Source organism: Trachurus japonicus, chromosome 1, assembly GCF_045865225.1.
Source record: "Trachurus japonicus isolate A0001 chromosome 1, Traja_1.0".
NCBI lineage: Eukaryota > Metazoa > Chordata > Actinopteri > Carangiformes > Carangidae > Trachurus > Trachurus japonicus.
In genome coordinates this window covers 2,961,242-2,976,026 of record NC_140907.1, presented here as the reverse complement: position 1 = coordinate 2,976,026, position 14,785 = coordinate 2,961,242, and the positions used below count along the sequence as shown (strand labels likewise).

Here is a 14,785-nt window from a genome sequence, read left to right as displayed (position 1 = left end):
CAAAAGAAAGCTTCTGACCACTGTGAAGATAATACCACGTTAAGATTTCTACCAAAATTCTGCTTTGAAAATGGACTCAAACTAACCGTATGATACTGTAATAGGTTACTGTGACAGCCAGACCTCTTAAATGTATGAAATGTCTGTGAACCATCGTGTAACATTTCACTTCAACAGGAATCCATGAAGCACATCATCATCATCCTCCATCCAGCCAGCCAGCCCGTTAAACATGTACTTAAGTACTAAAATGATTATTATAATGAATTAATAAGACACTCACTTATCTGAGATCTGTATCTGAGATTTTGCTGCATTCAACCATCTTTCCAAGGAGAGCGATTCCTCTCGTTATGTCAAAGGCAGTGAGAGATTCCCTCATTCTGTTAGAGGTGTGTGTGTTTCGAAGAGATAAGTCTCACCTTGAGTCAACTCCTTTAGTCTCTGAGCATACTTGAAGGCCACATGAGCAATGTGAATGCACGTCTGTCATAAGTTTATTTCATTTCCAGCACCATAATTACAGGCTTCTGCTTCAGTGGAGATCAATTGTCTTTGTCATTGTCTTGATATTAGCTGTTTACCCTGAAGCTGTGGGCGGAGCTGGTGCTGGTGGAGGAGGTTCAGGAAGATCAGTTGAACCTTCGGTGTCACTGATAGGTCAAAACATGATGGGGTTGTACAGCCATGTTTTACTTTAGACCATTTGTTCCCAACTTTTTTTGGCTCGTGAACCCATTTTGACATATCAAATTTCTGGCGGCCACGCAATCACATGACTGCACGCAATCAAGATACACCAGCTCAGATATTTTTATACGCTGCAGTTTATTTGAACTCAATTTATATTCGAGAAAGTGAAAGTGTAGAATACAGTTGTTTAAAGAGACCCTGAGCAGTTTGCTTTTGGTTATAAAAGAGTCTCATATTAATGTGGATGAATCGACATTACCCACACTTGTTAATGTGTCCATTTTTGATAAATAGCCTATATCGTTTTGTTTGTATAGTTATTTTGATATTATTATTTAGTGGTCGACTTGCCCAGCATTTCCTAGTTTCAGTTTCCCGGATGCTGCCCACATAGGTCATGGGAATAACGCCGCTTAGAACTTCCGACTTTCATTCTTGATTAATGAAAACATTGGCAAATGTTTTCCCTTTCGTCCGTCTTGAATTTCACCGTGCGCACGGAGGCTCATGGGAAATGTAGTGTGAAAGCACTTCGCTTTCCGAAACTCCTCGTAGTCTCTTTAAGATTGTGTGTGGTGTTTTTACCGGTAATCATGAATTTAAAATGAATAATAATTAGTTAAAAAATATTTTTATCAGTAATTTTCTTTATCAATTACTAGACATTTCAGGTGACACCATTTGAATTCCAGGCGACCCCACATGGGGTCCCGACCCCAAGCTTGATAGACACTGATAACTAATCTGACGTTTTACACATATTCTTTAACTTTATTTCACATTGTGATAGAAGCGATCAGAAGACGTACAGTTTTTTTAAAATCTATTCCACAATTTGTCTTTTAAATAGTTTCCTTTCAGAAATCACTGACATTTAAGAGAAGCACTGAGGTGATCAAACGTACATACCATAACTTAACCTCTCCCATCTCTTTTGTATTTACATTCACAGGTATGCGCTACTTTATACTGACAAACAAAACATTAATATAGAGACCACTACTGCAGGATGATGAGTTGATGATGGTAAACTGGGAAGACAAGAAAATGACTTCAAAAAAAGTTACATCTACAGCGGTTACAACAGAAAAGCATACCTGCAGCAAAGTGACACACCTGCTGACACATATCTGCTGTACACTCAGCAGTGACCATGCACCAAGTCGGTGTTCTGCCTGTCATCACTGTGCTGGTTTCATGCAGTGAGACGTATCCGCACATGTCCTTGTCCTTACAGATACTGTAAAGCCAACACCTAGGGAACACTATTTGATGTCTTACAAGGAGTTTCTACACAGAATTGATGAATATTGCTTTATGAATATGTAAATGTCATTATATGAATGTCACTACTTGCAGGATGAAGGTGCTGTGCTTCTGATTACAATATTAACAGTAAGGAGTCACGTTGTCAGTCCTTGTTCTTGGACATCTTCCTGTCTCCAGTGTGTGTGTTTTTTCCCTCCAGTCATTCCACGGTCAGAAGTTGCTGAAGATCTCTTGTTTCTTGTTCCAGTCCATAGGAGGCGCTCTCTTCTTGTTGCGGCCGGCGATGGCTTTTTGTTTGGCCTCAGCAGCTGTGGGACTGAGACGCAGGCCGCTGTCCACGAAGGGGTCCGACACCCGCCTCTCGTCCTCATCTGGGACCTACAACACACACACACAAACATTTACTATGATTTCTGCACTCATCAGCTTCTCATTTCCTCTTTTCTTTGCTTCTACATCATTTCTCACTCACCTGGATGCTCATGTCTGAGCTGCTGATCTCTGACTGAGTGGTGGAGCTTCTAGAGGACTGGGATGCTGAGCTCCCATTGGTGCGGGGTTTTGGAGACATCTCTGTGATGGGAGAGTCCATCATCGTGACATTGATGACCGGTGGATCTGAGGCTGGGAGCTCAGTGGTAGGAGAAGGAGTGTCTGGGGCGCTTTCTGTGGCTGATTCGTCCACATAGACCTCTGTGGGAAAATAACAAAGGGCATGTATATGAGCAATCTCTGCTCAGAGAAGCATTTTTTAAGATTAAGATTTTTAACAACCCGACACACGTCCTCAATCCATAATTTGATGTGTTGCCCTCAGGTCGACGGCTCAGGGTACCAAAAAGCAGACTGAGCTGGTATAGGAACTAATTTATCCCATCTGGCATTAAAGCAGAAGTAAGCGATATTTTTGTGTCTATATAAGTCTTAAATAGTTATATTTTCCGACAGCAATCACTTATATAGAGTGTTTGGTCTGAAACATGGGTCTGTCAGCCACTCTGCTCTGCTGTAAGCCGAGGAGAAAACTTTTCTTGTATCCTACAACCTTTATCCAATGAGGAGAGAGAACGGCATAAAGGGGCGGTCCTCTCTGTGTGTGCAGCCAAGGGATGCGCGTGAATGTGGTGACGTAGGGGCGAGGGTGGGGACTGCTAACTCCATCGGCTGACAGGAAGTTAGCCAAAACCACCGGATCGCTTACTTCTGCTTTAAGCAATGTAGAACTTTACCCCATTTAAAAGTACTGTGGGTTTCATTTGACTGGTTTTACTATTTTAGATGTATTGTATGGAAGCACTGTGTATAGCCTATGTTACAGTATGTGTTCCATAGGTATTGTGTAATGTTAACTGTGCAGTGCAGTGGCTTGGAGCCCAAGACAAATTTCCCTATGGGACAATAAAGTACAATCCAGTCCAATCCAATCCAATCCAATTATAGTAGGGCAGGGTATCCGTGGGGTCTTGAAAAGTATTAAAAGATGATAAATCAATTTTGGGAAAATTACTTTTCATGACTTTATAAAGTCTTAAATTTTGAAGGTATTTTTTCTGAATTAGCTGTCCAAGAGTTTGAGTCCTAAAAACCATTGTAAAAGTGTGTGAATTTATTCATTTTATTAAAGCAGAAGTAAGGAATATTTGTGTTAATATAAGTCTTAAATAGTTATATCTTCCGACAGCAATCACTTATATAGAGTGTTTGGTCTGTCAGTCACTCTGCTCTGCTGTAAGCCGAGGAGAAAACTTTCCTTGTATCCTACAACCTTTATCCAATGAGGAGAGAGAACGGCATAAAGGGGCGGTCCTCTCTGTGTGTGCAGCCAAGGGATGCGCATGAATGTGGTGACGTAGGGACGAGGGCGGGGACTGCTAACTCCATCGGCTGACAAAAAGTTAGCCAAAACGACTGGATTGCTTACTTCTGCTTCAAAAAACAAAGATGAACTGGTACATAAAAAGAAAAGAAGATTGTTGTTTTTGTTTTTGAGAGTGGAGCAATGTTTTTTTTTGATAAACTTTGCCTTTGATTTATTATCCTAGCCTATTTTGAATTCTGTTGTATCATAGTGGTCTATAGTCTTTATCACAAACTAAAACTGTTACGTTAAAAGTGTCATTGAAGTAGCGGTGAGGTATTAAAAAATATTGAAAAGGTCTTGAAAAAGTCTTAAAAAGGTATTAAAATGAACTTCAAGATTCCTGTAGGCTATATACCCTGTCAGAGTGAAAAGAGTTGTGTGTATCTGGTGTGCACTATGAGACCTTGGACGTGGCTGGTGGTGGGTGAGATCCCCAGTCTTTGGAAGAGCTCGTCTGTTTCCTGATCGACCACGAGGAGGCGGATCTCCTCCCCTCCCGCCCGAATGAGGGCCACCACCTCCGAGTGCCTCAGGCCGTCTATGTTCACTCCATTGACCTGAGACAGAGAGGGGAGGGGGGGGATGGGTCAGAGGAAACAGTCAGTGGAGTGAGTGGAAGGAAGTGAAGGAGAGAAAAGAAGCAGAAAAAAAATAAACAAGAAAGGCAGGACAAGGATTAGCCAAGTAGCCATAACACAGTCAGCACAGCGAGCAGGAGGTACAGCATGTTTTATCGAAAAGATCAAAAACAGATTAGATGGGAACTGATTTGCATGAATTCCCTTCCTGCTTGCAAACACCAGTAACTCTACAGTTCACACAGATGGAAATGGAAATGTCACTCATATCTGCGACTCAGCCTGTGTGACACACATGCAAGCGTACATGCATGTCTGTCTGAAGGACACAGTTAGTAACACCAGCCCCTCTTCTACACCTCCATTCAAGATTAGCCCAGCCTGTCTTTTCTCCTTCACTTCTTTTAACAAGACCTCCCACTCCCACCCACTCTTAGCTTCGGTCCACATAATCTGCTCTAATCCAATCACAGCACCACAAGTCACTACACAGATCTGACTAGCTGTACTGTTTTTCTATACGATCTTATCTTGTTGATATTATGTCTTTTTTTGAAGAACTGTCTGGAAATTGGTTTGTGATTGTAAACGGTGTGTCATATCATTTCTTACCCATTAATCACAGCTGTATTTAAAAGCAGCCTGATGTGCTACATACTGTAATTATGAATGGCTTTCTTTCTTTCTTTCTTTCTTTCTTTCTTTCTTTCTTTCTTTCTTTCTTTCTTTCTTTCTCAGACCCTGTGCCAGTAAACATTGAACATGTCACACACCAAACTTCTGAACAAGACTTTGAATGATTTCTCCAACAACCTCCACTAGTCTGTCCCCGGGCCGGATGTCGGCGGCCTCGGCGGCTGAGCCGGGGTCCACAGAACGCACAAACTGTCCGCGCTTCGTCTTATCGCTGTGCAGGTTGAATCCGTAGCCCTGCTCTCCCTTCAGCAGATGACACAGTCGAGGTAAGAGCTCGGCCGGCGGCTCTGGTGACGGCTCTACCTGCAGCTATAATGGGACACACACACACACACACACACACACACACACACACACACACACACACACACACACACACACAAGACAACAACAGAATCTAAGATGAGAACTTTATAATGAAAAACGAAGATAGAGCTAAGAAGGTGGAGCTAAATTAAGTCCATATAATCAATCCCTGCAATTAGGCTACACCTATCTATGTTAATCCCATAATAAAAGAAGATCTTATTTTAAAGTCCATACTACAGTTCTAGCTCATTTACCACTAATCACATGCAAAATGCCTCATTCTTTATTCAAATATATCACAACTTTCCATTTAGGAAATCGGCTCTGCAGCTACAGTATCACTTTGTGGTCATTCAGTTTAAGTGCAGGTTAACTTGATCTGTTAGCACTGCTTTGTCATGCAAAGATAATAAATCAGTGCCAGCTTGGTGTTTATTTTGATGGTTAATACAACTGTTTGAAGAATCATCCTCAACAATGTTTTACATTTAGAGTAGGCTATTGTCTAGTCTAGCGTAACGTTCATTTGAAGACACTTTGATAGAGGGTAAATTGAAATCATTTAAATCTTTCCTGCCTGTGGCCATTAAACTGTACAATTCTTCTGTGCAATAAACCAACTCACTATGGCAATAAGCATCTTATTTCTAGGTGCAATATCACCTCAACAGAGATTTATTTAGTGTATGCCTATATTTTCTTTTGTATATACTGTTAAGATGGGGGAGGGGGAGGGGCACATTTTTGGGTTTATTCTTGTAGTTTTTAACTTTTGTAATTCTGGTAATATTTAACTTTGTAATTTTTGTAATATTTAATTTGTAATTTATCTTACATTGTTGTATTGTATTATTCTGCTATAATATTCTTCACCTTTGTACACTGGATTAATATTCTATTCTATTCTATTCTATTCTATTCTATTCTAAATATTCTTCTATCGTTGTACCTATTTAACTGGTCACTAGAGGTATAGTGGTGTGGTTTTACTACGAGTTAATCAGGAGAAAGTGGCAGCCAGGATGAGCCGGTGGTCTCGGGGCTGAGCAGAGTGGGCTAAGTGGATCTGGCTGAGACACATTAAGACGACTCTGAGCCCGGTGACCACTGACAAGAGTCGACACATTGCATGATTCACTGGCCTGACTGAACCTGCGCTCAGACTATACTAGCTACATGCTGGCTGTGTGCGTGTGTGTGTGTGTGTGTGTGTGTGTGTGTGTGTGTGTTCTGTGCTGGGACCGTGGATTAGTCTGTATCCTGAGGGCAGCCCAGGATTGTGTGGATGTCTAGTGACACTGCTGTGACTGCGCCTTCACGGCTAAGTTGACCTGAGGGCTTTCTGACAGATCTCTGTGTCCTTTCTGCTCTATCAAGAAAAGTTCAGTGTACGGCCTTTACAACTCTATTGGCCAGACGTCTTATTTTGTTTAAATGGAAACATGTTCTTCCACCTTCACACAATAGCTGGCTTAGAGAGGTCCTAACTCATATCAAGCTTGAGAAGGTTAGATTTTCACTGGCGGGTTCTGATAATGCTTTTAACAAAACCTGGCAGCCCTTCCCAGAGTATTTAGACAGAACTATTATTCACCCAGACAGTGACTAGATGCCCCCCCCGGCCCCCCGCTTTACCTCTTTTAATTTTTTCCCCTTTTTAATTTTTTTTATTTATTTTAATATGTGATTTCAATTTTAATAATGTTTTTTGTTTTTTTTGTGTGTGTGTCTTTCTTTATTTCCTTTTATCTAACAATGGGTGGGAAGGGAAAAGGGTTAATAGTGGTTCATAGGAGCTGTTCTGGCTCAGTTTAAGTTATTGTTGCCTTCAACATACATTGTGTAGGACAACCAACTGCTAATTTTCTTATAAGATTTCTTGCATACACTGTATGTGTGAATTGTTGTTGTATGTGAACGAAAAACCAAATAAAAAGATTTATAAAAAAAAAAAACACAGACTCAGTCTCATACATGAGGATGGAAAGAGTGGCAAAGTGTGAGCTGTGGTTAGTGGAACAGAACCCCCTGGTAACCCATCCATCGCCATGGTTCCAGGTCAGGTCGCTGCGGTGATGGGTCACCATGTCTCCGACTGACTTCATACATCTCAGTTGATATTGCTGGCCTGTTTACTATATTTATCACGTTGGCCCGAATTAATAACACACACACACACACACACGGCTGCACACCCTGATGACCTGGAAATACTGTAGCTAAGCTGATCTATTTGAGAACCTCCTGTGTTTTTTCTACAGATAGGCTGAAGTATTTCTATTAGGACGTGGACTGACAAATGATTGAATGAGTTGATTACATTTGTAGGGACATATTAAATTAATCTTTTTCGAGTGAAAATTTCCAGGTTCCATTTTCATAAATGTGAGAATTTGCTGCTTATTTTTGTTTCATAATATTATGAATAAAATTTGATGGACAAAAAAAATAAATTTGAAGATGACGGACATTTTCCACTTCTTCAAAGACCAAATGATTAATTAAAATCTGTATATCCATAAATAACCGTTCGGTTTTTAATTTCTTTTGTAAAATAGTGTTGTTTTTTCACATTTTTTAAAAGTTTTGAAGGGAAAGCTGACTTAAATATTTAACAGGATAAATAAAAATGCTGAAAAGATGATGAAATCAATCTTGCAGGCGGGTTAGTGGAAGTGTTTCATTTGTCAGACTGTTGCGTGGCCATGATATCAGCCAACACTGCGCTTATGTAAGATTTCTGTATATGGGTATCTGCTGCCATAATAACATCATGCAACAATGGAACAGCGTCTGTATTTACATGTACAGTGAAGTGAATGTCAGTCATGAGATGAATGTGACGGTGCAGAAAGTGGACGGAGAGAAATATGTGTGTGTGTGTTTATGTCTTTTGTATGATAAGTGAGTTACACAAGGCTTCAGTGCTGTTGGCCTGGGATTAATACACCATAATGGTTCCCTAATCTGAGCCGCTCAATTAGAGGTCAAAAATAATCACTCACATACTCAGCCCACGTAGGAAAGGTCTACAAAATCATGCCATCATTTTGTGTATGATTGTTATATTTTTGAGAGTTTAGAAAATGACAAAAACTCCAAAATGAACCCAAAAGGCAGAAACAGCGGGAACCTTTTTTTTTTTATTAGCCTACTAATTTCTTTTCATTTTCTAATTCTTTATTTATTATCTTTTTAATAATCTAGGATCTGTATTTCATATGTTTTTATTCTATTTGAATATTCAGATTTTTGCACTGCTTTTAATCTAGGAGCACACAATTCCATCTCTTTGTAGGCCTACACTGTACAAGAAATGACAAATAAAAAACCTTTGACCTTTGACCTTATAATGTTCTGCCTTGGTGCATGCTGGCGTCATGGTAGCTACACCACAGAGGTGGGCACAATAACACCAGCACAATATAATACAATTCATCACAAGATTTTGTGATGAAAAACACACCTTTAAAAGGGCTGAATTCATATTTGACAGTTGGTGATGCCACAGGTTGCACCATAATGTAGCTACAGATGTTGCTGTTATTACATATGATGTTTTTTAACTGGAGCTTTTTTCCCCCCCTATACCAAAAGTGAGAATAAGAGCTGTGCTGGCCAGCCAAGGGGCAGCCTGTATTTACTGTTAGCCGTCGGCTAAACAGATGGCAGTTTGACGTGAGCTGCTGGTGCTGAGGATCCTGGTCTGCTTTGTTTGGAGCCTAAACACTGAGCTCAGTCTCTGACAGCCGTTTCCTGCTTGTTTCTGCCACCAGACGTCACATCGATGTCTGGGGTGGGGTGGAGGGTACTTCTGGAAATTTTGTTTTTGTTGTTGCCCCCTGTGCGTACTGGCTCGGAAATTTGGGAATTTGTGTGGTTGGACTTTGTGTGATGGACTTTATCCCCCTTGAAGCTACCAGATTATGGCAGAAGGACAAACCATTTCTTTTTTAAAATATTTGGAACCCCTTTCTGCATCATTATAGGCTTATTTGGTTTAGCGTGGCCGATGTAGATGAGCAAAGCAACGGTTAGTTGACCACTACTGTGTTTTGCTTATTTACTGATCTGTTTATCTTAGTTTTTACTTTTTTCTTTCTGATATTTCTGATCACCCCTGACATGTAGTGTTTTTGCCTGTGTAATTTTGTAATTTGTTTTTTGTTCCTTTTATAACCTTGTAGAGTGTGGAGGGAATAAGTCTTTGTTTGTTAATTGGAAAATAATTAAAATAAATAAATAAATGCACTTTATGTTTGAGTTTGAGAAAAAAAAAAGAAATTTAGGAATTTGAAAGAGTGTGTCTTGTGCACTTTGTTAACAAAGTTTTGAAGCAAACCAAAGAATGTTTCTAACTAATCCTCTTTTTTAGCTGTGAGAGATGTGCTCTCTCCTACTGTGTCCCACAGCAGGAGAGAGTGAGATTATGTGTCTCAAGCCCAAAATAAACTACATAAATAGATTACATCACCTACATTGCTATCTTAAAATCTGGTCCCACACATGTCAGCTTTCTCTCTTTCCCTCCGGCAGACGCTGACAATCTGTTTTGTGGAAAAACCCACTCAAATTAAAGTTGCGCTCAGAAGGTGAGTGATAAAATCTGAGCTCACCTTGGACTCCGTCTGCTACAAAACCACAGGTGCATTGTCTCAACAGTGCTGACTGTCAAAATAAAAGCCCTGCAGGAAGCAATATCTGAAATTCCAACTTGTCAGATCAAAGACTGTTTTGTTAAGGCAAGGCAAGGCAATTTTATTTGTATAGCCCGTTTTTACAAACAGTTTGTCTCAAAGGGCTTTACATGGCATCACAACAACATCCTCTGTCCTTAGACCCTCACATCCACTGAGGAAAAACTCCATGGAAAACCCTTTTAACAGGGAAAAACCGGAGAAACCTCAGGGTGAGCAACAGAGGAGGGATCCCTCACCCAGGACGGACAGACGTGCAATAGATGTTGTTAACAGACAAGAAAATAGTTTATAGTTTATGACACAGAATGTGGGAAACATGGAAATGTTAACAAGAGCAGCTTCTGGTAGGGGGGGGTATCTGACTCTTTATAGCTCTGTATACAAAACAGGGAGAGCCGAGTTTTAATGAGTTCCCAGTGACGTCACTATGTGAATCACACCTTCAAAGAGTGCACCTGCTCTCACACTATCTTTTCAAAATGACCATTCAGTTTGACAAACCACTACCTATAGTGTCTCTGCAGCTGAGCAGGGTTTTGTTTCTGCTGTCTGCGGTCAGGTGGGAACAACCTTGCATGGGAATGTGTGAGGTTCTGCCTGTCGCTGTGCACAAAGTGACAGCCCTCTTTGAATACAATAGGCGTTTTCAGTATTTGCACCTATTTGAAACTGCAAACAGTGGGTTGTTCAGATTGTATGTGAGCAGGAAGAGCACAATTAAACCCACTGTGGCACTGAGGTCAGAGGAGGTGAGAAATCCTCCTGAGACTACTGTAATTACACTTTTAAATTCATTGTTTTATGGAGTTATTCAGTGTTTTCATTCTCTGCTTTTATTCTCCACTAAATCCCTTCACATATATACAGATACATCTCAATAAATTAGAATATAATGGAAAAGGTTATTTACTGTATGTCAGTAATTCAATTCAAAAAGTGAAACTAATACATTATACTGTATAGATCCATTACACAAAATGAAACATTTAATGTCTATTAATTTAATTTAATTTAATTTAATTTAATTCAATTTAATTCAATTTAATTCAATTTAATTTATTGTAATGATTATGACTTATATTTAATGAAGACCTACAATTCAGTATCTCAAAACATTTGAATATTAAAAAAATGCATTTTTAATATGGAAATGTTGGCTTTCTGAAAAGTATGTCCATCTATATGCACTCAATACTAGGTTGGGGCTGTTTGACTTGAACTACTGGAAATAGACTTTCACATGATATTCTAATTTACTGAGATGCACCTGTAGACACCAATGAACACTGTATAGCTTAATTTTGACAAGAGAAAAAGGGTTTGTCCAGTGTTTTTGGGTCTTGCGTGGATGTATTGTCCCAAGCCTGAATCAATCCAAATCACAAAACAGTCATTATTATCCCTTCATACTGCCTAGTTTTACTCGCAACTGATCTGATACCCTGACCTGCAGGTATTCTGCCATTTTTTTCTGCACATCCTTCCCCATGAGTGAACCTCAGGTTTGTGTTACAATACCCCAACCCTGTTGCTGTCCTGAGGTTTCAGTCCCACCTGTTAGGAGAGGAGTCTTTCTAAAAGCACCATGTGGGACTGAATCCAGGCAGCGGGCCATAGCCAAGTGCTCAAATCCAGATTAGTGCTCAACAGGCATCAGGTTAAAAAAAAGTGCATGCTCCGTGTCACACACAATCTTAACACAGTAACACACTGGTTCACTGCTGGCAGTTGCACTGACCAACTAACCATTTGGACTCCTCTAATAAATACTATGAAAATAATCCATGAGAGCCTATCTGATATTTGATATATAACAGTGTTGGTGATCTGATCTCCAATCTTACCTCTGGATCAGTTGCTGTACTTGAAGTCACTGATGATCTCTTGACCTTGCTTTGCGTGATCATGTGAGTGGGCGAGTCTGCAGCAAGAAGGTGAGATGAGAGCATGTGGTTGGGTTTGGGCGACAGGGGCGAATTCTCTCTGGGTATGGGAGAAGAGGAAGGTGTGGGCCTGGGCGAAGGGCGCGGGGAGAGCGTTCCCATCTCGAGGGCCAGGTCCTCGGTGCAGGCCAGGCCGCAGCTGCGGAGGTAGTCATCTGTCTCTCTGTCCACCACCAGCAGCCTGGTGCGGTGCGGCACTTCCCGGATTCGATTCACCACCTGCAGAGAGAGACACACAGAAGAGTTTGAGGAAAAAAAAAAAAAAGATGAGTGTGGTGTCATGTTGTTCACTCTGAACTGGTGTGCGCATAACATACTTATAGCTTGACAATGAAACCCAGTCATTCCCATGACACAAGGCTGACACTGACCCATTTTAGTAGCCCCCCTCCTCCTCCCCAGGCAAAGGGAAAAGTGGTCCAACAGGTATGTAGCTCATTGTTTGTACCTTAGAGAGTTTATGAGCCTGTATCCACCACACAGAGACACACCTCTGTTTTTTATTTTTTATTTTTCATATATTGAGCCAGGACCGTGGTGTAGGGGAGAAAGGTGATGATAATTCTAGGGGCCCAGCGCCCAGTAGGGCCCACAAAAAACCCCAGTAGTCTAATCTTTGTATGACTGAATTATTCTGCATAAGACCCTGACTAATAGTAATGCTGCATTAGCATCAAAACAAAGTAAATAAAAAATCATAATACGTAGTCTAAGAAAAAAAGTGGAAAAGTCAGGGGGCCCACTTTAGTATTCTTTCAGGGGCCCCAGAATTCCTAGCAACGGCCCTGTATTGAGCTATCACTCACTTGATAGTGGGCTTCCTTCTCCACATTCTCCCCGTTCACCTCCACCACCCGGTCTCCTGCTCTCAGCCCGGCCAGATCAGCCGAGGAGTCGGGCTCCACTTTGCGGATGAACTGTCCACCCTTGTTCCGTTCACCGTGCAGGTGAAAGCCATAGCCGCGCTCTCCTATGGTGAGGAAACAGAGCCTGGGTCTCAGCTCACTCTCCATCACAGCGCCGTCAATAGGAGGAAAACAGGTCAAAGTGTCTCAGGAGAATAAACAGGTGCCTAGTCCAGGAGCCGTGGAAAGTCTGTGGCTCTTAATCCAACGTACAGCTGCGCTCTCCAGTGACCAAAAGTTCATCATCATTTAGCATAATGCGAGTCCATTAATGATCCACAATTGTTCGACGACAGAAAAAAACAAAACAAAAGGGAGGCTAAAACTAATGAGTGTTTAATCCATCATGCAAATGCATTAGGCGCAGATATGACCGCAGAAAAACCGGCGCGCACCGTGCGTAAAGTATAGTGGCCAAAAACCACGGACAGGGGCTAAGTCCCGTCCATTGGAGGAATAATCCAAGAGATCAGAGATTAGAAAGCTGTTCCTCACACGTAATACTTAATTCTCCTCGTCAGCTGAGCTCGTGTCCTCCTGTCCGCCCCGGTGAGAGAGTGAAGAGGCGTCAACAACAGATGCCACTATACCCCCCCGCCCCGCCCTCTGCTGTCACCTCAGCGCGCACCTGACGACTCAGCGCAGCCGCGCTTTGCTGGCAGGAGTCGTCCGCCTGCATGAGCACAGCTGTGAGGAGTTCATGCGAAGACATTTTTGTATGTGGGCCTATGACATCAAAGTTTGCGGAGGTGGACGTATACCCTGACTGAAATGCGTCCAACAAGTTCAAGCTCTACTCCACGGTGTGCTGCAGGACATCTGTCCCAGTCAGGGCCGTTGCTAGGAATTCTGAACCCCCTGAAAGAATACTAAAATGGGCCCCTGACCTCTGACTTTTCCACTTTTTTTCTTAGACTACATATCATTTTCTATTTAGCCTACTTTGTTTTGATGCTAGTGCAGCATTACTATGAGTATTATTCAGAGTCTTATGCAGAATAATTCAGTCATACAAAGATTAGACTACTGAGGTTTTTTGTGGGCCCTACTGGGCGCTGGGCCCCTAGAATTATCTTCACCTTTCTCCCCTATACAACGGCCCTGGTCCCAGCCCCTTCGGAGAGACGGAACCTTCCCCCAGGTGGTGGAGGTGAAACCAGACTGTGACCTGAGAACGGAAATCTTCCTTATCCGCCCTCTATCCCTATCTTCACTGGAGATCAATAAAGGGACGGTTGCGTAAAAGGGGATTTAACGTTTCATGAAATATAAGCTCTATACCTGTCCCTGTAATGAGGCAAAACAGGCGTAAAGAGGGACTATCACATGTAATTCAGGACGACTAAGTATAGGGACTAAGGGCGTGTGTTCTTAATAGTCAGATCAGGAAAGATGAGACGTGCACGAGGCAAATATTTGCGCAGATTTCTGTCCCACGGCTGCTTTTCTGGTCCCACGTCTCAGTAATCCTTTACACTGTTGACTGAGCAACACATCAGATCCACGCAGATATTAAATAACTGTCTCTGGGGCATCGATGTCAGCTGCTTTCAACCAAGGTAACTGCCAGTTCGTTGGCAATATGCCTAACCTGCCCTGTCAGCTCTTTATCATCATAACAACAACAAACAACTGCATTAGTAATATAACCATATTGCAGCTTAAGAACTGCCACAAATATAAACATTTTACACATGGAATCAGATCCACCGGCTAAATAAACTCATGTGTGACTAACTACATTAACATGGCTCAGCTCTATCTTAAGTGTTCCACTGAGCCATGGCAGTCAACCAACATGCACAATACCAGGAGCTCAAACGCGCCTAAT

The 14,785-nt window shown here is 41.6% G+C and overlaps 1 protein-coding gene across 1 annotated transcript; it reads right to left on the bottom strand.

Moving 5' to 3' along the window:
• Positions 1 to 1,514: 1,514 nt before the first annotated feature.
• nherf2 (NHERF family PDZ scaffold protein 2) lies at positions 1,515 to 13,782 on the bottom strand. The gene is made up of 6 exons (XM_085781104.1): positions 12,856 to 13,782; positions 11,951 to 12,268; positions 5,215 to 5,406; positions 4,227 to 4,380; positions 2,435 to 2,655; positions 1,515 to 2,340 (listed from the first exon to the last, which is right to left on the bottom strand). Exons 1-6 carry the CDS (start codon positions 13,060 to 13,062, stop codon positions 2,173 to 2,175), a joined length of 1,260 nt encoding a protein of 419 aa, XP_085637230.1. The 5' UTR covers positions 13,063 to 13,782; the 3' UTR covers positions 1,515 to 2,172.
• Positions 13,783 to 14,785: the final 1,003 nt, after the last annotated feature.

Excerpts from the sequence above, each read along its gene's own strand:
- nherf2 (XM_085781104.1), bottom strand. The coding sequence starts at position 13,062 with ATGGAGAGTGAGCTGAGACCCAGGCTCTGTTTCCTCACCATAGGAGAG. Across the intron at positions 12,269-12,855 it reads AGAAGGAAGCCCACTATCAA|GTGGTGAATCGAATCCGGGA; the intron begins GTGAGTGATAGC and ends CTCTCTCTGCAG. Across the intron at positions 4,381-5,214 it reads CCGGGGACAGACTAGTGGAG|GTCAATGGAGTGAACATAGA; the intron begins GTTGTTGGAGAA and ends TCTCTGTCTCAG.